Source organism: Polypterus senegalus, chromosome 17 (assembly GCF_016835505.1).
Source record: "Polypterus senegalus isolate Bchr_013 chromosome 17, ASM1683550v1, whole genome shotgun sequence".
NCBI classification, from domain to species: domain Eukaryota; kingdom Metazoa; phylum Chordata; class Cladistia; order Polypteriformes; family Polypteridae; genus Polypterus; species Polypterus senegalus.
Genome location: NC_053170.1, coordinates 26,980,793 through 27,005,700, shown reverse-complemented (window position 1 = coordinate 27,005,700; position 24,908 = coordinate 26,980,793). Strand labels below are relative to the sequence as shown.

Here is a 24,908-nt window from a genome sequence, read left to right as displayed (position 1 = left end):
AGTCATTTTTAGAGGGTGGGATTGGACCACATGTTTGCCTGGGGGGTTGCCAACCAGGATCCCAAGCTGTTTCTTCATGTGGTGGGTGCAGCAACACGCTGTACCAGTGCATGCTCCCCAATCTAACCTGACCTGACCTGTTCCTTTTGCTCACGTGTAGTACTTTTTACTTTTCTACATTAAACTGCATTTTCCAAGTATTTGCCCAGTTCTGAAGATTGTCCAAATCTTTTTTGACTTATTTCTGCTGCCTCCTTAATACCTGCTGTCCTTCTTACTTTAGTATGAACTGAGAATTTCGCAAGTTCATTAACTACATCAAAATCTATGTCTTTACTAGTAATAAGAAAACGTAGTGGTACAAGAACAGATCCCTGAGTTGACTTCATCCCATGTTGAGCATTCCCCCTTATCTCTTTACTTTTTGTCTCTTGCTGATTAACCAACTTGACATCCAAATAAAGGCTCAATAGCAATAAGTTGTGCTCCAAACATACCTTTACATTTTCAGGTTATTTCATCATATAATACTGTAGACAAAGCCTAGCCTATGTGGTGTGAGTTGAATCCATCAAGATGGTATTAACATTATGATCTCTTGCACTTTTGTTCACTTAGGAACAACCGGAGAACGAACAGGAGGATCAGAGGAACAGGAGGAGCACCAATTCTCAGATGTGGAAGAATCTGAGGAAGAGGAAGACAATGAGGAAGATGAAGATGAAGAAGAAGAAGAGTCCCAAGAAGATCCACTTTCATCCTGCTCTCCAGACACTCGACATTCCAGTCAGTCTACTGGAGGGCGTTCTGACTGTGGCCAGTCATCACAACCAGAAACTCCAGAGTCTCATTCCTCTCATCCTCTTGATAGAGAACATGCTGCTCGGTCACAGGACTATCCCTCTCCCAGGCGGCACTGGCCTGTCGGCCGAGAAGCCTCCCCAGCCAGCAAGAGGTCCTTATTTTCTCGAAGGCACTGGGAATCTTCTCCAAGACAAGGCTCTCCATTGCGCTGTTTATCCCCTGGACAAGGATTGTCCCCAGTGCGGGCTCTGTCCCCTGGCAGAGAAGCCTCCCCACTGCGATGCATTTCCCCAAGACCTGAGCTTTCTTCTCCTAGTCGTCACCTTTCTCCTCATCAAGATGTATCCCCTGGCACCTACATTTCTCCTGAACGAGGCCAGTCTCCCATTAGGCAACCTTCTCCCAGTAGAGACATTCCAGGAATTCGATACTTATCACCTCAAAGGTTGGCTTCTCCAGGCTCTGCTGAAGTAGCCCAAAGTCATACCTTCTCCTTACCTCCAGCGACAATGCTGAGTGCAGAGCCCGAATCATCAGGTGAAATAAGTATGGTAAGTTTTTATTGTATGCAGCATCTCTAATAATGTGCACTTCTCACAAAGAGAAAGAAGGTAGTGGGTGCAGTAGACATGAGCAGCAGAGAAAAACTTTAGGCATGAATCTTATCAGGTGGATAGCATTGAAGGGGTAAGAGGAAGCATTCTGCATTGAGGCTTTTAAGCTGACCATCACATTCTCACTTTCACATAAGCGGCTCACAGCTTTTGGTTAGAATGTCTTGGTAAAAATGGAGAAACAAAGTACCGTATATACTCGAGTATAAGCCGACCTGAATATAAGCCGAGGTACCTAATTTTACCTACAAAAACTGGAAAAACTTATTGACTCGCGTATAAGCCTAGGGTGGGAAATGCAGCAGCTACTGGTGAGTTTCAATAATCAAAATAAATACCAATAAAATTACCGTACATTAATTGAGGCATCAGCTTATTAATTGAGCACACAGCCCGGAATGAGTCTCACAGAGGCTGCACAGCACCACACAGAGCCCACAGCAGTTCTTCTACCACCTGCAGACCAAACCAGGTACAGTGGAACCTTGGGTCACGACCGTAATTCATTCCAAAACTCTGGTCGTAACCCGATTTGGTTGTGACCCGAAGTAATTCCCCCATAGGATCGTATGTAAATACAATTTTTCCATTCCAGACCGTGCAGACTGTATGTAAATATGTATTTTTTTGAAGATTTTTAAGCACATGTATAGTTAATTACAACATAGAATGTACAGCGAAATAGTAAACTAAATGTAAAAACATTGAATAACACTGAGAAAACCTTGAACAACAGAGAAAAGTAACACTGCAAGAGTTTGCGCTATAGAGCTATGAACCGCTCGCTAAAAACACTTTTTTTTAATGAGTTTGAAGCACAGGGAAAAAAATGAACATTTGAAAAATCCGTAATTTAATAAACCACCAAGAAAAGTAACATTGCACGCTACGAACCGATCGCTGTAAACAGAAGTGAAGTGGGTTACAAAATGACATGACAACATGTACATCTTTTTTCAAATCAGGTTTGAAATATAGAATTTCAAAACACAAGAGTTCAAATGTAACATGAATGACAGCATTGAACTAACCCAGGGATGGACAAAGTCGTTTCTGGAGGGCTGCAGTGGCGAGCCCAGGTACTTAATAAGAAGCACTTATTGCTTAAGTAACACTTCTGCTTTATTTTAGTTGTCTTGCTTGTTAAGATTTTGAACGCTTATTTTAGTTTTAAACAGCTGTATTCTCAGTTTTTAATTGCCCCTTATTAGCAATAATGCAAATGATAAAAGAAACCAGCATTTCTCCATTTAGCTTGTTTCCATTTACACCTGTGTGTATTTATCAGGCACTATTGGGTTTAATTAAATACTAGGAAGGAAAGTGAAGAGAGAAAAGTGAAGGACTGAGAATTACTCCCCCGTTTTAGACTTCAAATCATCTGGATGATATCCTCAGAAAGGGGAAAAAAATCTAGGATATGAGAATGACCTGACATAGCAGAGTTAAAGCACTAAAACAAGCAATGAAATTAAATTATTGGCAAGGATTGTCTTCTAATTAAGCAACTGGGTTGGAACAAAAACCTGCAGCCACTGCGGCCCTCCAGGACTGAGTTTGCCCACCCCTGAACTAACCTCATCACATCCTTACCACACCACACCACACTTTCACATTTTTTTCTTCTTGAAGGTGTTATTGTCATCAGTCTCTCTTCCGGTTATCCTAAACAATGTCATAATTGCAAAACAGGAGGCCCTGTAGTGTCCCTCTGCACGGAAATTCTAGGTGAAAACATCCTTGGCTCAGTTTCAACAGCTTTCCCAAAGATGAAACGTGGTGAAGAAAACGGGTTCAAGCAACCAAAAGAGATAAAGGAGCACAACTTTATGGCAGCACTTTAAAACATGGAACACAACTATGCAACAGCACCTTCTCCTCGTCAGTGTAAACAAAGGAACGCAACTTCAATGAGATTAAATGAGTTTTTCAATGACTGACAATATAAACGATAACTTTAAATGCTGTATGTCTGTGCACTTCCAGCAAGGAACTAAAGTAACTCACATGGAACAAGCATGAAAAAATGTTTCAAAACAATGCAAAGATAAAGCAAACATAGATCAAATACAGTTATTTTGTAAGATTACAGCTAATTTATGTCATTTATATATATATATATATATATATATATATATATATATATATATATATATATATATATATATATATATATACCAGTAACAGCGCACTGCATGATAACGTGCAGTTAATACACTTGACTTGTGCATTCCTAGTTTTCATCCTCTTTCTCTGTACGTTTAGCACTCATTTGTTCAGAGGTTGATGCGCTTGCTGCTTCCTTAGCAGCTCTTGTTTTCTACACTCTAGTGGCAAACTTCTCTTCTTTCGTCATCATCTTTTTGCGTTAAAACATTAAGTCAGTATTTGTGTTGTAATTACTTAGTATATTTTCCTTAATTTTTCACTTAAGCTGGCACTTAAGTCTTCAGTCTGCCTCAAGAATGATTTAAGATGTGAAGAGCTTGGGGAAGTGACGGCGAAGGTGGTAGGGATGAGAATGGCATCCGTATGCATTCATTGATTCTACAATAAAATAAAATAAAAATAAAAATAGGAATAACCTTGGAGGTCAATCATCACCTCGAAAGTGGATAGTAGACGTCATGTAGTATATGTGTACTAAATTTCAGGTGAATAGTTCAAACGGTTTGCAAGCTACAGATGATTTAAAATCCTGGACAGAGTAACGGACAGCCACCGTAGCATATTATATAAGAAGATTACAGTAGTGACAACTGTCAAAACACAGTGAGTTAACATTAAACATATTTCTAAAAAAAAAAAGGTTAACAGAAGTTGTTAGCATACCGCAATAAGAAACTTAACAGACTCACCTTAATAACTGTAATGAAACTTCTCCATGAAAATTTCATATCCTTTGTTCAGTTTTAATGATTTATCGTGTAGTGTTTTTCAACAATAGTTCTTACATCGCAAACATCAATGATTGGAAATAAAAGTAGAGAAGCAGAGTGTAAAGAGAGAAAAGGCACAAGATCAAGGGTCTGGGGCACCCGAATCCAAAAGTTGTATATTGTAGTACACAAATGCATAAAATAAAATGTGTGTTAGAGTCCAACGATAAAACTTCATTAAATTTCAGAGAGTCTGGCCAAGGTGGCATAGTTTCCTCTTATGTGGAATTCTAGGTTGAGAGGCGGGTCCGAGTGGTCCCATCTGTCATTACCCGATCTGCGTGCCTGCCTGATTTGCGAGTGCAGGTGTACTGAAAGCCTAACATGCTGTAAAGTGTTCACGCATGCGTTAAACAGATTGGGTAGCACCGTAAAGTGTGCAATGACGTAGCCTTTCAATAACCACATGTGCACAAATCGGGCCAGCAACGGGTACCAGGTAGTGACACACACTGCATGCGCTAAATGAAAAAAAAAAAAAAATCCACTTTACGGCACAGCACTACGCGAGGCAAATCGGATGGGGACTCGTGACACAAAGTAAAAAATGCAGATCGGGCATAATCATTCTCATTTTAATCCTTTCTCTCTGTCAGGGACTCGTATTTTGAGAGATTGTTTGCCTCTGTTGGGGGATTTTATACCTTAAGGTATCCATTGGGTTCATTTGTTTTTAAAATGTAGTTAAAATTTTGGTTTGTGATTTGGGCCATTATATCTCCGCCATTCTGAAGCCGCTGTTGTTTATTCCTGTTGCTAGTGCTGTCCCAGAGTGGGTGTGTCCTTAGAGGACACAACCTATTAATCATGATGTGATAGGATAGAAGGTAATGTGGGGATATCCTTCCCTATCCAATTACATGGATTCCACGATCCTTCAAACCTTTTTGAAAGTTTTCTTTATTTTATTTCTCTGGCTTTTGAACTCTCTGCACTCCTTCTGACTTTGATTTTGTCTCATGGTTCTTAGCTTTGGTTACTAATAGTTGTTCTACTGGTTCTGCCCCTTGTTTTGGCTTTTAACTACGCCTTTGTCTTCCATTCACCTTTGTAGATCTCATGGCGTCATGTTCCATTTCCATCAGCCATGTTCCCCTGCTCTATGCCGTTGAAGTCCTCATACGCTTAACGTAGAGTTTACCCTTCGGTGTCTTAGCCATCCCTATGCAAACTTTGAATAGCTGAATTTTCAATATCTTCTTTGTTCTGTTTTTCAGCAGAGGCTAGCTGGTCCTGGGGATTTACCGATTTCAGTGGAGAGAACCTCTTTTTCGCCCACACTCAGATTTTCTCACATGCCATTACCTTCGCACACCTCGGCCAGGACAGAAGATTACATCTTCAGCCATCTTCCACTGCATTCCCAGCATTCGTCCAGGGCCCCTTATGTCATGATCCCTATCGGTGGAATCCAGATGGTGCAATCCAGACCTCTCTCACATGGCAGTTTGACTGCTGCTACTTCAATGTCCTTAAATCTGGAATCCCCTTCGGCAGGCACCAGGTCTGTCACACACAGACAGCTCCCTGGAAAAAGGAGGAAGGAGAGCACAGCAGGGTTGCTGACACCTGGTGCAATGGAAGCCAAGCAGGGCCCCTCTGGCCTTTCCTCGATTTCTGCCAGAGAGGAGAGAACCCAAGAGCACAAAGCTCTCGTATCAGAGGATTACAGGGTACAACACGGTGACGTGAGGACCAGCCTTTCAAGGCAGTGCACGGGCAGGCTGGACATTGCCGGTGCAAGCCAGGCTCTGCAGACTGGCGGAAAGGAAGTCCAGGAGGAGACGGGCATAAAGCAATATGGCAGCTCATGCACTTATTCCCAGACAAGCACTTTGGCGGCAGAGTTCCCCTCACATAGCTTAGACAGGAGTGCCAGCGCAGGTAACCTGTTGGAGTCGTCAATGAGCCATCCGCCAGGTTCAGGACACAGGAGGAGAAACCTGTCTGGTGAGCCCATGCTTCTGTTGGGATGTCCGAGGAGACGAACCCCAGAGGCTGGAAGCAGTGTGGGACACGGCAAAGACAATGAAGCAGGAAGCACTTATCAGCCTCCTCCCCTGACTTAGCGTAGACTCATGGAGTCCTCTGGGCCTTTTTCTTTCATTTTTGATTCATTTATTTTATCTGCCATTTTTTTTTCAACACTATTGCTGCCAACTATGTAAGATTACAATAAGACGCATCTTAAAATGTCTCTAATCTGCATATCACAGTATACATGCAGACACACACACTTACGATGATATAATATTTGTAAATGACCAAAACCCATTACGGACGCAAAATAATTGTTACTTTGTTAGTCTCATGTTCAGTATTACTCAAATGTACAGTTTTCTTTGTGCCTTTTCTGTATAAGATTAGTTGCTTGAAATATAGAGAAAAAATGTTTTAAGGCTGTGAATTTTTTAAATAAAATTCTTTGTGTACAAACTGTGGGAGGGCTGGGATTGGGGTGGGGGGCAGTTGGGAAAGGCAACTTTTTTTTTTCCTTCTGACATTTTCTGACAAGTCAGGGTCAGGTATTGGAGGAGAAAAGCTGTAAGCTTTGCAAAGATAATGCACTGAAGACATATTTTTTATATTAATAAAATTTAGATCCAATGTCTGTGTACAGATACAAAGAAGTCTATGGTACGTATTTATTGCCGTGTTTAAACTTTATTAAACTGCATTTTTGTTTCCCTTTTTAATTGCATTAGATTTTCTGCAATTCTTCCTGTATGTGTGTGTGTGAGTGAGAATGTGTGTGTTGTCAAGAAGTGTTCACTTTGTGGCAGACAGATAGAAAAAGGCACTGTCTACTCTATAGTAAAACACTCTGCTGTCTGTATGTGTACAGTATGTGTGTCTGATCCCTCCGAGCACTCTGATTGGATAGTTTGGTTTTGGTCTGATCAGTCAGTTTCACTTTGGTTGCTCAGTCAAACCCAATTGAGACAGCAAGTGCCAGGAAAGAGAGTTTCTGAAACATGATGATACAAAGATAGCAGTAGGAAGAATGCTGAGAGTCACCTTCAAAGATGAGAAGTATTTGCAAGAATACAGATGATGTTTTCACAGCGGGTAATTGAGGCCCGTCTACCATTGCTGGTAGACAGGAGGTGAGCAAAGCGCCTCGATATGACAGAGTCTGTGAAGAAGGCTTTATGGGAAAGCAATTGAGAGAGGAAGCGCCAGACAAGGGAGGCTGAGACACACGAGGATAATGAAGAAAACATAGGAGGAACGCTGAAGGTAAACGTGAGACAAGAGATATCAAATATTTTAAAAGGTATTAAATTTCCTGTCTTCGACAGGTAACAAAACTAGAATAATATGGATAGAAAAATCACTATTTAATACAGATATGTACGACTGGAACTATATGGAATATAGATAGACATGAAAGGTACTACAGTATATAAAAGCTATTTAGACATGACAGTCTCTGAATGGAACACAGATAGATAGATAGATAGATAGATAGATAGATAGATAGATAGATAGATAGATAGATAGATAGATATGAAAGGCACTATATAATAGATAGATAGATAGATAGATAGATATGAAAAGCACTATATACTAGATAGATAGATATCAAAGGCACTATATAATAGAAAGATAGATAGATATGAAAGGCACTATATAATAGATAGATTGGTATGAAAGGCACTAAATACTAGATAGATAGATAGATAGATAGAGCTTAAAGCATTATTCTTCAAGTCGGTTCATTTTAGCAAATTTCACTGCTCTGACTATGTACCTTAAATATTATCAATGCCTCAGTAGTTCCTGTTATGTGTTTTGCGGAGTGAAAAGCTGCCAAATAGACATTTCTTTTTGTTTTTCTAGGGATGTCTGTTCCAAGCATAAAATAAAAAATAAACTCTGAAAAGGGAAGTTTCCAAAACAACCCACAAGGAAAACTGAATAAAGGCATTCGTCTACGGCATTGTAGAAAATAATTTTAAAAATGGTTTCATGGTGACAGTTATCAGCAGTACTGGCACCAGTTGTTTTTTTTTTTAAAGAGTCAGTGGTGAAGTGTTCAATGTCCTGGCCCCAGGCTCTGGTCACATTTTTCTCCATCTTTGTGGCTTTTTCCCTTCAGGTTTCTTTAACTGGTAACTTTGGATTTGCCCACCTCGAGTTAAGTGTGAGGGTGTGTATGAGTGAGACCTGCGGGGGGCTGGTGGGCCATTTCTGCATTTTTCATGTGTTGTATTATGTATGAGCTCCTCACTGCCCTGACCTGTGGTTTAGATAATAGATAGATCTGTCTGATTTGCCATTGGTGACTATCAAAATGTAATAGACAGGAAGGGCTGTTAAGTATGAAAACAGTAAGGTGTGTGAGCTTGACACGGCCAAATCGTTTGATGGTTTATCGAGTCTAAACCAGCACTTGATGACTGTGTGGATGTGACTGATGATAGTATGGCTTTTAAAGGTAAAGAAGGTAACACCATGGAAGACCAGCAGGTCATGAGACAGACTAGGCAGCTCCTTGATCAACACTTTGCACCTTTAGAGAGGTGTCAATGTCTTAGACCATCTTATTTCAAGTCACCTGCTATTAGCTGCTCATTGTTGTTAACAGATGGAGATGCCACTGTGCCTTGTTGGGTCAATGTGGCCATTAGCTAGCCTAGCTTTTCATGGCTGGTCACCCTGGCCCAGGTTTTACACATGCTTGCCTTCTCCTGGCAATGCCAATGGGACATCTGTGCCCATTCTTTCTCTCTGTGGAACATATCACTGTATCTGGTCAGATGGAACACATATGGATGCCAGGACATTAATCTTCTAATATTGTCAGCTATGGCAGTCTTAGCTATTGTAGCCCACCAGTGGTCTGGGCCTGTCCACGTTGTACTTCCCTAGTTTTTCAGTCATGTTTTCCTCACCGTTTGCTATTCTCTGCTCTGCTCACCATTTTCCATGCAAATTGGACCACTGCTTCTAGGCATAGTTATTTTTTTTTGTCAGTGAGACTTAGCAAGAAGGCATCTGAACTGTTTGCTGTCTTCTTTCTAAATTGTGCTTCTTTATAAAGCAGCTATTGCAGCTAGTGGTTGCCAAGCAACTGATAATATCAAAAAACCGATCAGAAGCTGAGCGTCGTAATTTGTCAGCAAATGTTGGCAAGGTGTGGTGGCGACGGTGCGTTTCAGCTGGGAAGACTTCTTTTATTTTTAAGATTCAAGAATAATTGAAAGTATGGGTTCACTCCGGCGCTAGAAGCGGAGATTTAGCCGATTCTTAGCTAAACTTGTGCCAAGTCTCATTAAAGCTCCTTAATGTCCTTCAAAAGACGTTCTCGTCTCACAAATTGATTTCTCGAAGCTCGGGCCACTTCATTCACAAAGCAATCTGATATTGTTGAAATGTTTTTTACATGCGGTCCAGCTCACTTACAACGCAATTTACGACAAATGTCCTGGGCAAACCTCACGTCTTATAATTCGTACATTTGGAGGCATTTTTTGATGTAAGCAGCAGACTCCAGTATGGATTTGGCCTACAAATTATATTCTGCATAGCTGCCTATTTTAACCATCTCAGACCTTTCGTTCAAGTTTTCTGTAATGTAAAAATCTATGAAGCAGATGCTATTTGGTTTAGTTCAGTCCAAGTGTTTTATCCCATCATCCTCCAGGTAAGGACAAGCCTTACCTAACCCTAACCCCACTGCTGAAAGGAAACAAACTGTCACAAGACTGAAGGCAAAAAGTGCCACTAGATCACATAGTAATGAAAGAAAGACGTGTCGAGAAACAGCAAAGGCCGGTCAGACCTCGGGGGTACTTTAAAAATTTTATGCTAAACATGTTGTGCTAGCAATTATAGTCAGAAAAGGACGAGAAATAAGAGACATTACAGGCAAACCTGGAAAATGAAATAGTACAGTGAGAATTGTAGCCCAATAATCAGAACAAATATGTCACCAACCAAAAAAGTTTTTAACTTGAAATTTGTTAGCAAAACATTAGTGATATCCGCAAAATCAAATAAGGAAAAGTCAAAGCGGGCGACTTTTTAACGTAACACGTCAGTCAGCACCATCTCCAGGCATTGGCCCAGGAGCACCAAAAAGTCGTCTGCTATGTGATCACAAGGGTGCCAATCTTCAAGGGGGACTCCATCTTCTCCTTCATCAATTTCAGTTCCGGATCTAATAGAGGGATTCTTTTATGATGCTAGAGGAAAACGCACAGATATAAAAGATGGACTTTTAGACGCTTGTAACAACTATTAAGCCGGCCCTGGTGTTAATCACGTCAGACACCACTATTTAATCAGTTGTTTTATTTTATCCAGCCTTTTCTATGGTTGTTGGGTACTGTTGTTCTGAACCCCAAGGAATATGAATTCCACATTGATTTTGTAAAGTTTGCAATGGTTAATAAGTTGACGTTTTTTGATGTCTGATCAGGATGCCATTTTGTTTGTTTATTGATCACAAACTTTTTGATAACTTAGTGTCAGTCATTGCTATGGTGATTTGTTGTAATCTGGGGGTTCCTCAACACAATAAGTCCCAAAATATTTCAATTTCTCCACTAGAGAAGGGAAACCGTCAAACCCTGGGCTAGTCGCAAAAAAGCAGAAACGTAGAATCTTTATAAATAAAATATTTATTTTTACAAAAAATGCTCTTGCACAAAATAAAAAAGGAGTTGTGTGAACAGGCAAAGACAATCCAGGAGCAAACAAGATCCAAAGCACAAATCCAAAGAATTGTCAAAAAGACAAAGATCCAGAAAATCACCAAGAATAATCACCAGAGAGCTGACCAACCCCAGTGCAGTCTCAATGAACCGCAAGGGACTGTAGGTTTTCCTCAGCTTTTATAGAGATGAGGGCATTTCCTTCACAGTGATGCACTGGTGGCTTTGCCTCTAAATACATAACATATAAAAAAAGATACTTAGACTTAAAGAAATTAAATACTAAAAAATGCTATCATAAAAAATTAACAAAACGGATACAAAAGAGTTACTTGAACCCTCACCCTGGGGAACCCTGGCTGACCAACAGTCTTACACCAACAGACCCCAAGAGTGCAGGGCGTGTGACATCATTCAGAGCACCAGCAAAAAATCAGTACAACCGCGACCTCCAAGGACACACCCCTAGCAACCAGGAGTGCATCATAACAACAGAACAAAATAGTCGCATCCCATTCTAACACATTATAAATGACACAAAATAATAACCTTAAATCTTATCGACTTGCAAAACTGATGTCATTTTTTGAATTCTTTATTCTTGAAACCCCTAAGTAGGTGCAAAATATCACTGAAAAACATTACGAAACTTCTAATTCTAAAGTTCTTTTTTGAGAATGCATTCATCTGTTTGGGGGATTTTCTGCCCAAGGAATTTATTTTTAACATATGTTTGTTCCTAGAAACTTTCTTGAAACAATTTAGCTTTATATCACAATGCTGTTTCCTATTATTATGGGCACTGTCATTTGCACTATCCTGGCAATATGATAAGGCTCCAGGAATTCCTTAAGCATTTGCGACTACATAAACTTTGTGTGGGTTAGCAGTTCTTTAATATTTCAATTTTTTTAGTTCTATGAAAATTATTTCTTGTTTAACGACTTTGGTTAGGGTTTTTTGGGAATGGTGAAAGATCTTGACTGTCTGGTTAATGGGATCACCTAAGTGTTTTATTATGTCCATCTCCTGGCTCTCAATCATTAAATGTGAGTCCGAGCAGCAAGGGCTCGTTTCACTCTCCAGGCCCAATGTGACCAGACATAGAGTAAGTGACTGCCTAACTGATTAGCTCCTAAGGAGTACTTGTGTGTCACCATTTTGTGTGTCTGTGGTTAAGACAAAGTCATCTATTGTTAAGACAGACCCCCTGCAGTCACATCATGTGACATCATAAGCACCATGTTATTTAATAATAATTCTTTGCATTTATATAGCGCTTTTCTCACTACTCAAAACGCTCAGCAATTGCAGGCTAAGGGCTTTGCTCAAGGGCCCAACAGAGCAGAGTCCCTTTTGGCATTTACGGGATTCGAACCAGCAACCTTCTGATTGCCAGTGCAGATCCCTAGCCTCAGAGCCACCACTCTGCCAGTGTCACTGTTATGTTTCAGCCAGGGTCTCATCCCTCATTCAAATGTATGTTTTTTATTTAACCATCTTAGCGTTATATTTACCCCAGAATAAATGAGCCGGAAACTTCAAATTTTTTTCAGGTCAGGACAGGTTGGGGAGCATGCACTGGTACAGTGCGTTGCCGCACCCATCACAAGACGAAACAGCTCAGGATCCTGGTTGGCAACCCAACCAGCATTCAATGGATAGCATTCATGTCTCACAACCATATAGCAAGACAGGAAGCACCAGGACTATACAAACTTCAACCTTCATCCTTTTACATAGATATCGGGAGCACCACACACCCCTTTCGCTTAACCAGGTACTTAAATCTTCAATCTGCCTCAAGAATGATTTAAGATATGAAGAGGTAGGGGAAGTGATGGCGAAGGTCGTAGGGATGAGAGCACTGCGTGTTCTGCGTGCACTGCATGGCCTCCCTGCTGCCTGCTGCCGAGATTTGATTCTACAATAAAATGAAATAAAAATGAAAAGAGAAATATCCTTGGAGCTCCATCATCACCCCCCGAAAGCGGATTGTAGACTTCACATAGTATATATGTCCCAAATTTCAGGTCAATAGGCCAAACGGTTTGCGAGCTACAGGTGATTTAAAATCCTGGACAGACAAACAGACAGCCACGGTAGCGTATTATATATAAAGACTAGCAGACCTGGCGCGCTTCGCTGCACGTTTAATCGGCTAGTTTCGGCAGCGGATCGTGGTTTTTCCAATCTAGACGTCCTGTCTTTTTCAGATTCTTTTAACCGCCTGGTTTCGGCAGCCAATTGTCCTTTTCCCAATCTAGAAATCCTGTCCTCTTTAGATTCGTTTAACCACCTGATTTTGGCAGCGAAACGTTTTTTTTCTAACGTAGAAGTCGTTTCTTTTTGAGATTCGTTTAATCGCCTGGTTTTGACAGCCAAGTGCTTTTTTTCCAACCTAGAAGACCTCTCTTGAGATTCGTTTAATGGCCTCGTTGATTGCATGTCTTCCAAGGTAGTTTCAATACCCATTTCTTGCACGGAGTCTTCTCCGCTTTTATGAGTGACTGTGTAAGTACTGCGTGTACTAAACAGTAAATTAGTAAAGGAGAAAGGACTAAACACTAAGGAAAAAGAATGGCAAGACCGCGTCAGCAGCGAAGCTCAGCTTGGAGCGAAATGAAGTGAATGAAATGACGTGAATGGGAGGGGAGATGATCACGTGACTCTCCCACCCGCCTTAACTCTCAATCCCTCCACAAACACACAAACACAGTCTCTCGGATCCCAACTCTCCTTTATATATATAGATTTTGTCCACTAGATGGCAGCAGGATACTGACCTGGTAGCTATTTGGGCTTACCACTATAAAACGTATCATTACACTCAGGGTTGACGCCAAGGGGTTTACTCTTTTTGCTGTTTTTTATTAATTATTTGGTAAACAGTGTTGGTTTTGTTTTGTGTTGTATGTTTTATATGTTGATGAATATTTTGGTTATTAATTATCTTGTGTTTATGGACGGTATAAAGGTTAGTTTTTTTGTGTCCAGCTCTTTAAATTTTGTTTCTTGTGTCTTGCACCTTGAGTGGCCAGACCCTCCTAATACTTCAACCAGCAAATCACCCCCACTGCTATTTACGGAGGAGCAGCAGATGATGTGGACGGCCCCTAGAAATGAAGGTTCGTTCCTGTCCTTTTCAATTGCTTTCTGTAGTTTCTGGATTCTCTGGTTTGGGCCTTCTGCTTTCATTATAAGGGTTTTTGGATTGTTTGCTAAAAGGTAAACCAGTTATACCAGGGAATTCTGTATACTATATGTTTTTATTATTAATGGCTAATAATATGAATGTTTAAACAGACAGGGGAGTCATTGTCTCTCTAATTTTAAAATGCAAAATAGCTGAATAAGCCGGTTGGTCCTCTGGGACATTTACGACTTAGCAGTGGTATTCTGGTCATCTGTGACAGGGTGTTGACCAGAGTGAGCCACAGGAACACCTTTCATTCTATGTGCCTTCCTGGACTGGATGGGGACAAGGAAATGTATGACTTAGACAGACAAGCAGATTTGAGGAGGCAGTTTACGCTTTAATTGCCTGTATATTCTTTCTTTCTTGTTTGTACAAAAGTACATTTGTGCATTATCACAGACGGCTGGTAGTTCTTGTCTGGCTGTGACGCTTCTCTTCATTCTTTGGACCGGGGGAGCAAGCCTGGTCAGGACAGTGCTGCTAAATGGCAGCCCCCCTGGATTGCATTGGGGCCATGGGCATGGTATTTTGGAACTCAAGCCTGTTGGGGTCCGTGGCCACCACCAGGGGGCAATGCAGTGGTTCTTGAGCTGATGTGGGCAGTTCTTCTGCCACACCCAGAAGTGCAGCCGGAAATGGGTCATCAAACACCTGGAGCACTTCCGGGTGGGCTACAAAAGGAGCCAGCAGCCACTACCCCTGGAGCGAGAGTTGGGAGGAGGGAGACAAAGCTTGCTGGAGAGGAGTGGAGGATAAAGAGAAGAAAGTATTGGTTTTGTGTTGTGCTTATTGGAACTGTGTTGTACCTGTGGGGCACAGGCGAAGAAGAAAAAGGAAAATAAAACATTCATTTGTTTTATCTGTGTGCCTCCTGCGTCTGTCTGTGTCGGGTTGAACGCTGGTATAGTGCCTTTGTCACAGCATCCTTCGAAAATGAGTGACATGACATAAACTGACAACTGGACTCTGGAATCTGCCTGATCAAGAGGTGCGTCAAGGATAGCAAGACTGGACTTAAATTAAGGGCTGAGAGAACGTCTGTGTTTCATCCATGTACAGGGCCAGGCCGTCTCTGCCTTTTTCCATCCTAAGGAGAGCAGGTGTCTGCGGCCCTATGCAGATGGCATGCTGGATCAAGCAGCCACCTGGTACTCCAAGCACATTGGATACTCAAAATAGTCCAGATTGTATTAAAATGAATACACTTGTAACTTTTTAACTCACCTGTTCTAGTTAACTGTCTCGTTGCCTGAGGCCAGAGATATAAAAGGTAGTGTAACATAACAGGGGTTTGGGGACAATTTGGTCAAGTCTACATAATAAAGAATATAAAGGAGACAATAGGGACACCCTAGCACTCTATCACATCGAAACACCAATTTTGTCTTCTTTCATTGCTCCTGAATTTGTTTTTGCAATCTTCTTTTATAACACTTTAAATAAAAGTGTTAAAAATTAACAGAATGTGTTTTGGAGCCAGAAGTGCTTTACAGTTTTTGTCTCCCTCCCCTTTTTTTTTTTGGAACTTGTAAGCCTTTGGCCTTTTGGGCCAGGGCAAACCATAAGCCTGCCTCTAAAGTTTGGGGCCAGTCTACTCTGATTTGGAGCTCAGATCTGGCTTTTATATTGAGGTCTGCCCCCTTTGTGAGATTTTAGAGTTGGCAGGATCACAACAGTCATGAGTCCACGTTTGTCCGTGTTGTCTAAAACGTTTTTGTGAGTGCTCTTCGTTAGCTCTTTTCAATTATATTACATTTTTGGCTAGGCTCTGTGAGACTTTAATTTTTGGTCTGTTTATTGGGCTTTCTCACACAATCCTTTGCTTCCAGGTTTTGATTTCTGCTTGTCCTCAGATTAAGTGTTCATCTCCCAGGACTTTACCTTCTTTTGCCCTTGCAGCCTGCCAGTTCCATCTGTGGCAGAACAGCATGCTCAGCTAAAACAGCATTTTGGAATGAATTTATTTTTAGCTTCTTATAAACTGCTTCCTTTTTGGCCCAAGTTAAAACCTCTAGCTTTTTTTACCTATGTTTTAGAATTTCTTTTCTCTGATGAAAAGTGAAGAGTGCTTTGTGTTTTGTGGAAGTATGGAAGCTAGCTCAAAAACACAAGAAAGGTACCAGCAGAAGAGTTGTAGTTGAAAAGTAACGTTAGGGCTGTCATCGGGAAAGTCTCTAACCTGGCATAAATTAAACAAAATGTGTATCAAGAATTTGAAGTCGAAAATACTCAGCTTGAAGATCTTTTAACTGGAAATGTTTTTTTAAGAAAGATTTGCAAAATAATGGTTGTGTGTATCCGTAATCTTGGATGAGGAAGAGATGCCAGTGCTGACCTTGTAATTAATCACATAGACAATGTCAAGCACCGCATACTTCTAGTAAGCTTCTCAGGTAACTTGCAAAGAATACCTGCAAAATGGCAGCAGCCGTGAAAATGAAAAATGGCATTGAAAAACGGTGCAAAATAGTGTTAACTACTTTGAATAAATCATAAATCCAAAAACTATTAAAAGATTTAGTTTTGTCATACTTAAAACCCAAAATGGGTGCAAAATATAAAGCAAAACAAAACAAAAATCTACAATTCCAAGTACAATTATGCCTTCTACAAGTACAAGTAACACACAAATTTCCTAATTTGACAGATAGGGAGCGCTGTCGTCCCCTTGAACCCTCAGATCAGATGCCAGACACCAGATAAAAGTCCAATTCTTGACTTTATTAAAGCAATACAGTGCACAAAGCACCCTACACTCCACAATACTCACACTATAACCAATCAATACAATAACAATAAATCCTCCACTATCCCAGATGCGTTGTCACCCTGCCACCCGACTCAGCTCGCCCGTCTGGGATCTCCCACAGTCTTTTATAGTCCTTGACCCGGATATGTTTCTGATCCCTCAGTCCATGTAATTCTTAACACTTCCGGGTTAGGTGAAAACTCCTTTTCTTCATCCTGGAAGTACATTTCCTCTGTCGCTGTGACTAAGACATACTTCCGGGTTATAGGGCAAATAGCAGTCCTTGGACCTCCCTGCAGCGACCCCTGGTGGCCCCCAGCAGGGCTGTGCTTTAAAACTCTAATGTCCATGAGGCCCTGCTGGAATTTGGGGCATCTCGATGTTGCAGGGAGGGCTCAATCTGACGGCCTGGGGGTATTGGCCAGGTTGAATGGCCGGCCATATCCCACAGTAAGAATGGTCCAACTCAAAGTTTCTCAACCATTTGGTCGTGATCCACCTTTGGCGCAACATTTTCATCGACTAAGCAATGCACAGAGGCAATTTAAAAGGCAAATAAAATGCTATGTTACATGATAAGAACTCAAAGTCAAGGCACTTTATGCTCAAACTACATAATGCACTAGCGAGACCACATCTGGAGTCCTGTGTGCAGTTTTGGTCACCATACTACAAGAAAGACACACCAAGTGCATCATGGGACTTAAGGACATGTTCTACTGTGACAGAGTGTGAGAATTAAACCTGTTTAGTCTCAAGCGGAGAAGACTATGTGAGGACCTAATCCAGGTATTTAAAATCCTCAAAGACACTGATAAAGGAGATCCTGCTGAATTCTTTCAGCTTAAGCGTGAATGACACAGGTAGAAATGAAAGGGAAGGACATTTAGGACTGAAGCCAGGAAGCACTTCGTTACTCAAAGAGTTGTGGGACTCTGGACCAAACTACCGAGACATGGAGTTGAAACGATGGACTGAATGGTCTCCTCTCGTTTATCAAATTTCTTTTGTTCTTTGGGTCACAGACTGCTGTTGGTGGGTTTTGATTTACTGTTGTTTATAATGGCAGAGGGTCGGGTGGATTACTAAGTGGGTTGCGGCTCCAACGATCTCACTCATTCCCCCACTACTCCGATGATTGCACTCATCAAATCCCCTTGCTCTGACAGTCGCCCTCAGTTCAACAAGGGGGATCCCGTGAAGACATTTGCATGGGGATAAAAGTGGGTTGCAACAACAGAAAGTTTGAGATACACTGATCTAGCTGAAGACCTCTTTAGCTCTGCTAAACAGCAAATCATATTGCAGTATTATGTCACATGATTTACACAGCACAAGCTCATTCTGTGTAAGGTGTGACTGTGCCTCACAGCACTGTCACTTCCTGACAGACAATCCTACGACATGACACACCCACTACAAGACACGCCTACTTGATAGTCTTCAATACTCATGAGTAAGATAACTCCTCCCACAACCTTGAGCCTATACAGTTTAAGCAAAAGAAGATTAAGAGGTGACCTGACTGAAATGTTTAAAATTATGAAGTGAATTAGTCCACTGAATCAAGACTGTTATTTTAAAATGAGTTCATCAACAACACAGGCACACAGCTGGAAACTTGTTAAGGGTAAATTTCGCACAAACATTATAAAGTTTTTCTTTACACAAAGAACGATAGAGACTTGGAATAAGCTACCAAGTAGTGTGGTAGACAGTAAGACGTTAGGGACTTTCAAAACTCGACTTGATGTTTTTTTGGGAGAAATAAGTAAATAGGACTGGCAAGCTTTGTTGGGCTGAACGACCTGTTCTCGTCTAGAGTGTTCTAATGTTCTAACCCTAATCTTAACCACAGTGTAAGGATGTTTTATGAGAACGATATGCAAGGTGTGCCCTGAAATGGGCCTGATGAGAAAGATGCAAATGACTTGGTGTATTGAGTCAAATCACTGACACACTATGCAAAGCCCACTAAACATCATCAGATGTGTACAATTTAATTGTTTGCTTCTCAACCGAGCAAAGCTCAAGAGGTCTGCAGCTAGACCATATTGAATCTACCAGCAAAGTATGGAGCTGAGATCAGAGATGAAAGACAAAGTCAACAGTCCTGGGAATCTGACCTGTCAATTCAGCAGATAAAGACTCAGAGTGATTCCCCATCCCCAGATATACTTCTAATGAACCAGCACGCGGTCTAGGTGTTATTTTTCACACTAGAATGTCATTTCAAACACACATAATAAAACTGCCCAAAGCTTATTTTTTTCTATCTTAGAAATGATTAAGACTTCATGTGACTGTTTTTGGTACTTTTTGGAAACAATTTCTCTGGTGTTCTTTAATAACAAGGCAAACAGAAAAAAACATATTTAAACTGTTTTGTTGTTGATGTTGAGGGGCTTATCAGTGATTTATCTAGTAATATGTTGATTTAAAGCCTTTAAAAAGGAGTGACTGAAACGCAACATACCCACACTGAGTCTCTCGCGGCTCTGAAGTGCTCCTCTCACTCCTCTCTCCAGTGACAGATGATCTGCCTTGATTCAGCCCGCCTGGCACTTTTCAGGGGCACACCAACAGCACCACATCCCACTTTTGGAAAGGTTACCATAGCAACCATTGGTGTTCCATGCAAGTGCAGACTAGGAAGGCTTTCTTTTTTGTTCTTCTCTTGAGGCACATACAGTATGCCTGTCAAAAAGAAGCAGCATCTCTACATGCTACAGATACTTCGTTATCAGGTCAGTGAACAGAAATGCCTGTTCTGGGAATCCAGTCAGTGAAGTCAAGGGACTCATATATTTATTTACGGATCATATGGAGAAAGAAGAAGAACAATAACTGACACATAAGGACAGGGAAATGTGACTTCTGAGCGAGGATTTCCCACCGGCGCGCTGTGGTCCTCATACAGCACTCGAAGGCCTGTCAGTCAGCCCTAGCAGATCTGCGCACAGCACAATTAGCGGGAAGCTCCCATGGGCTCCACACGTTTCACTTCTCTGGCAGCTCTGGAGTGTATTATCTTATAAAATCAATTCACATTAGTCGATGAGCACAGAAACATAAGCAATCATTGCTTCCAATTAGAATTTGTAAAAGCTAGAGCAAAGTTCACCGATCTGTAAATCATGGTATGTTTTACTGCCGGTATCAATGTTTTGTACACGTCGGCATTCATTCAATGCATGTTTGGTGTTGCTTTCTTCTACACTTAAAATCGAATTCTGTTCTTATCTCACTCATTCGAGGACAGGAGTCAATCCAGGCGTCAGCTCTAGATGGGATGTCAAATAATTGCAGGAAACAAATACAAATTAAAAAGGGACCTGCGGCACATGGAGAAGATTTACATTGTGATTTGGGGAGAAAGTGCAAACTTATGGCGCTTTTCCACTGCATAGTACGGCACAACACGATTCAGTTCAGCTCACTTTTGGGGGGTTTTCCACTGGGAACAGTACCTGGTACCTGGTCCTTTTTTTAGTACCACCTCAGCCGAGGTTCCAAGCGCGCCGAACCGTTACCAAAATGTGACGTGTAAACTCTGCTGGTCACTGATTGGCCGGAGAAAATCGTCATTACTGCGTCACTGAACTTGCGACACGAGACACAACAGACCCGCTAGATTTTTAGCACAGCCAGCGAAGGTTCGGACGTACCATTTTGTTTTAACCAAAAATGGCTGTTTCGTGGTCTATTGAGGAAGTACAGACGTTCCTCTCATTGGTAGCCGAGGAGCGGATCCAGCGAGAGCTGGATGGGGCGACGCGGAATGAAAAGGTTTTTCAGGAGGTCGGCGCAACTATAACGACATGTAAATAATCCCGCCCACTCTAAAGCGGTACTAAACTGCAGTCGAAACGCAAACCGAGCCGAATTGAGCCGAACCAAGGTGAGCTGTACTGAACCGTGCTGTGCCGTACTATGCAGTGGAAAAGCGCCATTTTAAAATGAAGAGTGTGCTACCTCCTTCAGTAAATTAGATTAGAGTAGATTAGAGTAGAGTAGATTAGATTAGATTAGAGTAGAGTAGAACAAAGACTGCACTGCTAGTTATTGCACCATCTCCTTCATGATATTAGATTAGATTAGGTTTTTAAGAGCTACTTGGAGCACTTGGAGAAAGTTTACTTTGGTTTGGGGAGAATGCGCAAAGTCTATGATGTAGTAGAATGAAGATCTCACCAATAGCCACTGCACCACCTTCATTAGATTAGATTAGATTAGAATGGAATATTAAGAGTTACTTGGAGCATCTGGAGAAAGTTTACTTCGAATATGGGGAGAATGTGCAAAGTCTATGATGCAGCAGAATGAAGACTGCACTACAGTCTAGTGCACCACCTCTTCATAATATTAGATTTGATTCGATTCGATTATTAAGAGTTCCTTGGAGCCCTTGGAGAAACTTTACTTTGGTTTGGGGAAAATGTGCTAAGTCTGTAGTAGAATGAAGATCTCACTAATAGCCATCGCACCACCTCCTTCATTAGATTAACGTATATACTCAAGTTTAAGTTCTCCCGTGGATAAATCGGGGTTTGATTTTAAAGTATAATTTCTGTTTTTTTCTATAATGACTGTCATAAAAGTCGAATGTGGAAAACTCGCGTTATTGGTCCAAGAGGTTACGATATGCTAACGCCCACCTGATACAGTAACCACAGAGCACACTGCCTTTTTTTTCATATGTAATGTGCCTACGTGACCACACAGTAATACCCAAACAATTTCGAAGCAAACGTTTGCACTGTTTTGCGTTTTTTGTATCTCACACCCTCATACACCTTTATCATAAGAGCATCCCTTATCTACGATGGAGTGTTTGATCAGAAGAAAATATGAAGCTGGTTTCAATTTAAACGTCTTTGAGGTAGCAAAAGAAATTGGTAACTGCTCTGGTGAAACAAAATTTGATGTGTCTGAGATAGTGGAGCGAGATTTGAGGAGGTAAGAAGATGTAAAAAAAAAAATGAAGTGTCGGGCAAATAAGTCGGGGTCTGATTTTATGATCGATTTTTCGGGTTTCAAGACCTGACTTATATGCGAGTATATACGGTAGATTAGATATTGTTGCAGTTACTTGGAGCACTTAGAGAATCTTAACTTGGATTTGGAAGACAAAGTCCATTAAACTTTAGAATGAAAATTTCATTATCAGGCACTGCTTCACCTCCTTCATTAGACTCAATTAGATTGTAAAACTTACTTGGAGCACTTGCAGAATCTTTACTATGGTAAAGATTTCAGGTTTCAGCCATGGGATGGCCAAATGGGGGAGACAGCTTGATGGATGAGGTCTCCAGGACTCTAAAAATATCCAAATCTTATTATGTGTTATCATCTACTGTTAAATTTTGCTCCGTACTACTACATTGTTTTTTTAATGCTGTATTGAGGATTTGTTCTGTTCTGCGTATTGTATTGACCCCTTTCTTTGTGACACCAACTGCACGCCCTACCTACCTGGAAAGGGGTCTGTCTATCTTTGAACTGCCTTTCCCAAGGTTTCTTCCATTTTTCCCTAATGGAGTTTTTTTTTGGGAGTTTTTCCTTGTCTTCTTAGAGAGTCGAGGCTGGGGGGTGTCAAGAGGCAGGGCATGTTAAAGCCCACTGCGGCACTTCCTGTGTGATTTTGGGCTATACAAAAATAACCTGCATTGTATTGTATGGTTTGGGGAGAATGTCAAGTCAAGTCAAGTCAAGTATATTATATTATATTATTTTACACAGATGGCGGTGCAGTAGTGTAGTGTAGTTTAAGATTCTCTGGGCATTCCAAGTAAATCTTTATAATATAATATAATATAATATATAGGTGGTACAGTGGTAGCGCTGCTGCCGCACAGTAAGAAGAAAGGGGTTGACTTCCTCGGTTTGCATGGTTTGCTGTTTGCTCTCCCCTTGTCTATCTTGCTTTTCCTCTGAGTACTCCATTTTTTCTTCAGCATCCACAAATATGCACTGTTAAGCTGATTGGCATCATAAAATGGCCTGGTGTGAATGTCAGTGTTGGTATGGTCATGTGCGGGCTCTGTGGCAGACTGGTGTCCCATGTACCGCCTCTTCCTCGATAGACATTGAATGGACAGAGATAAGGAATTGGAGGACAGCTGCATGAGTGAACAAATGATAGATTTAACATCCAGGGTTTTGCCTTCAGCCTAACCACATACTAACAACTTGATTTGCAAAAACTTTACTTGCCAAAGTAGAAACAAAATAAATCTAATATAAGTGTTAAATCCATTCATCTATTTTTTGAGCAGGCTTTATTCATTACAGTGCTGCAGGAAGCTGAAACCTGCCCAAGTAGCATGTGGAACAGTGAAAGGAAAAAAAGTAACGTAATATTATCTTCATATCCGGGTAGAGTGCTCTGTGATGGCACATAGCGTTCATAGTGCTACAGGATATACTGTAAAGGATTGCATAACTGATAATGCAACCAGCAGGATGGTTTTTATTGTTCTTTTGGCTGATGTCTTCACAGCTCATGGGCCGCCTTATACAAATCTATTCACCTTCCAGCCTTGTGTGGTCCTGGGCTCTGGACTGAGAGACTCACTGATCCCTCACTCACACACTCTCCACAAGCTCATCTTTAAAAAAAAAGGAGCGCCAGGCAGAAGAAAACTAAAGTTAGCCATAAACAGTAATTACACACAGTAGACTCCTGTAAAGCCATCATGTCCTGCACACACCTAAGGTTTAGGCCACATTTGGGGGTTCAGTGGACAAAGGTAAACCTACTGGCTGTTCTAGTCAGGGTGTCCTTCCTTCCTTTATTTATTTATTTACTTACTAGGGGGCTTCATCTTCTGCTCGCTTCACTCGCCAACCCTCCCAGCATGTGATACGTGCCAGCTACTTCACATTTCTGCTGCTCGCGTATGTGGATTTCGTTTTCACCAAACAACAAATCTTTTAATTCTCGTGGATAGGCCTATTCATTGGGAAGAAACACTCCATTTCCCCGATGGCAACACGAATTAGATGACCGACAAGTCTCCGACTTAAAGTTTAAATCCGAACAATATATTCGATCTCTTTTTGCTGTTCTGTTATTTCACCAAGTAATAATTTCCGTTTGTTAGCGCTAATGTTTTTTGAGACTTTCGAATTTTCGAATTTCCATTATCTCTAAACTGCTCTGCATGTGTATCGCACCAATGTTTTTGAATTCTTCAGGACATTCTACTTTGTCATCTACTCTTTGTCTTTTATTTCCAGCCCGGGGCGTGGTTAAATCTCTTGGCACAAAGTCTTGTCTTGCGGGACCTGAAAGTATCTCTCTGAAAAAGTCTCGTCTCGTCCCAGGATTTTTTATTATTATAATAGAGATATTTATTTATTTATTTATTAATGTATTTATTTACACGGGCATGCTTCTCTGGGATGAGACATTACTAAAACATGTGAATGGAAGCCTGTTTTAAATGTTAGTTTTCCTATCTATCTTTGGAAATTTGGACTTGAAAATTATCATAAATACAGATTTTTATTATGTGATAATTTGAACAATCACAAGCAATAAATAAATATATAAATACTGCAAAATGCTAACACAGTATGTCAGATGAAAAAAATGAAAAATAAAGCAGGAGATGTAATGTTAATATACAGGTTTAGGTCTGATCTACGAAAGCTGATACATTATGGGATACCATGCGGTTGTATTTTAGATATTCTGAAGCCTGAAGGAACTCGAAGTTTACCTTTTATTTAGCGAGACTGTCAACTACGGAGGGTCCACAGAAAGAGAGAGCGCAGTCTTTTAGCGCCATCTACTGTTCACTCTTGAGGTGTAACACGAACAGTTCAGCAGACGGCGGCTTTTTATCCGACGTCCTAATCCAACGCGTGGCTACGAGCAGGTGTTTTCATATTACTGGTACGAAATGATAGTTCGCGCGAGTTCACACCGCAAGA

At 41.0% G+C, this 24,908-nt stretch overlaps 1 protein-coding gene across 5 annotated transcripts in view; it reads left to right on the top strand.

Moving 5' to 3' along the window:
- LOC120517927 (transcription factor HIVEP3) overlaps positions 1-7,053 on the top strand; it is a 512,318-nt gene extending 505,265 nt beyond the window's left edge. For 3 of the 5 annotated variants that reach the window (XM_039740447.1, XM_039740446.1, XM_039740448.1), the window contains 2 exons: positions 619-1,355; positions 5,575-7,053. In XM_039740447.1, coding sequence (XP_039596381.1) covers positions 619-1,355; positions 5,575-6,426 — 1,589 coding nt within the window. In that variant the 3' untranslated portion in view covers positions 6,427-7,053. The remainder of the gene's footprint in view (positions 1-618; positions 1,356-5,574) is intronic. The other 2 variants (XM_039740450.1, XM_039740449.1) reach the window with 2 other exon arrangements.
- Positions 7,054-24,908: the final 17,855 nt, after the last annotated feature.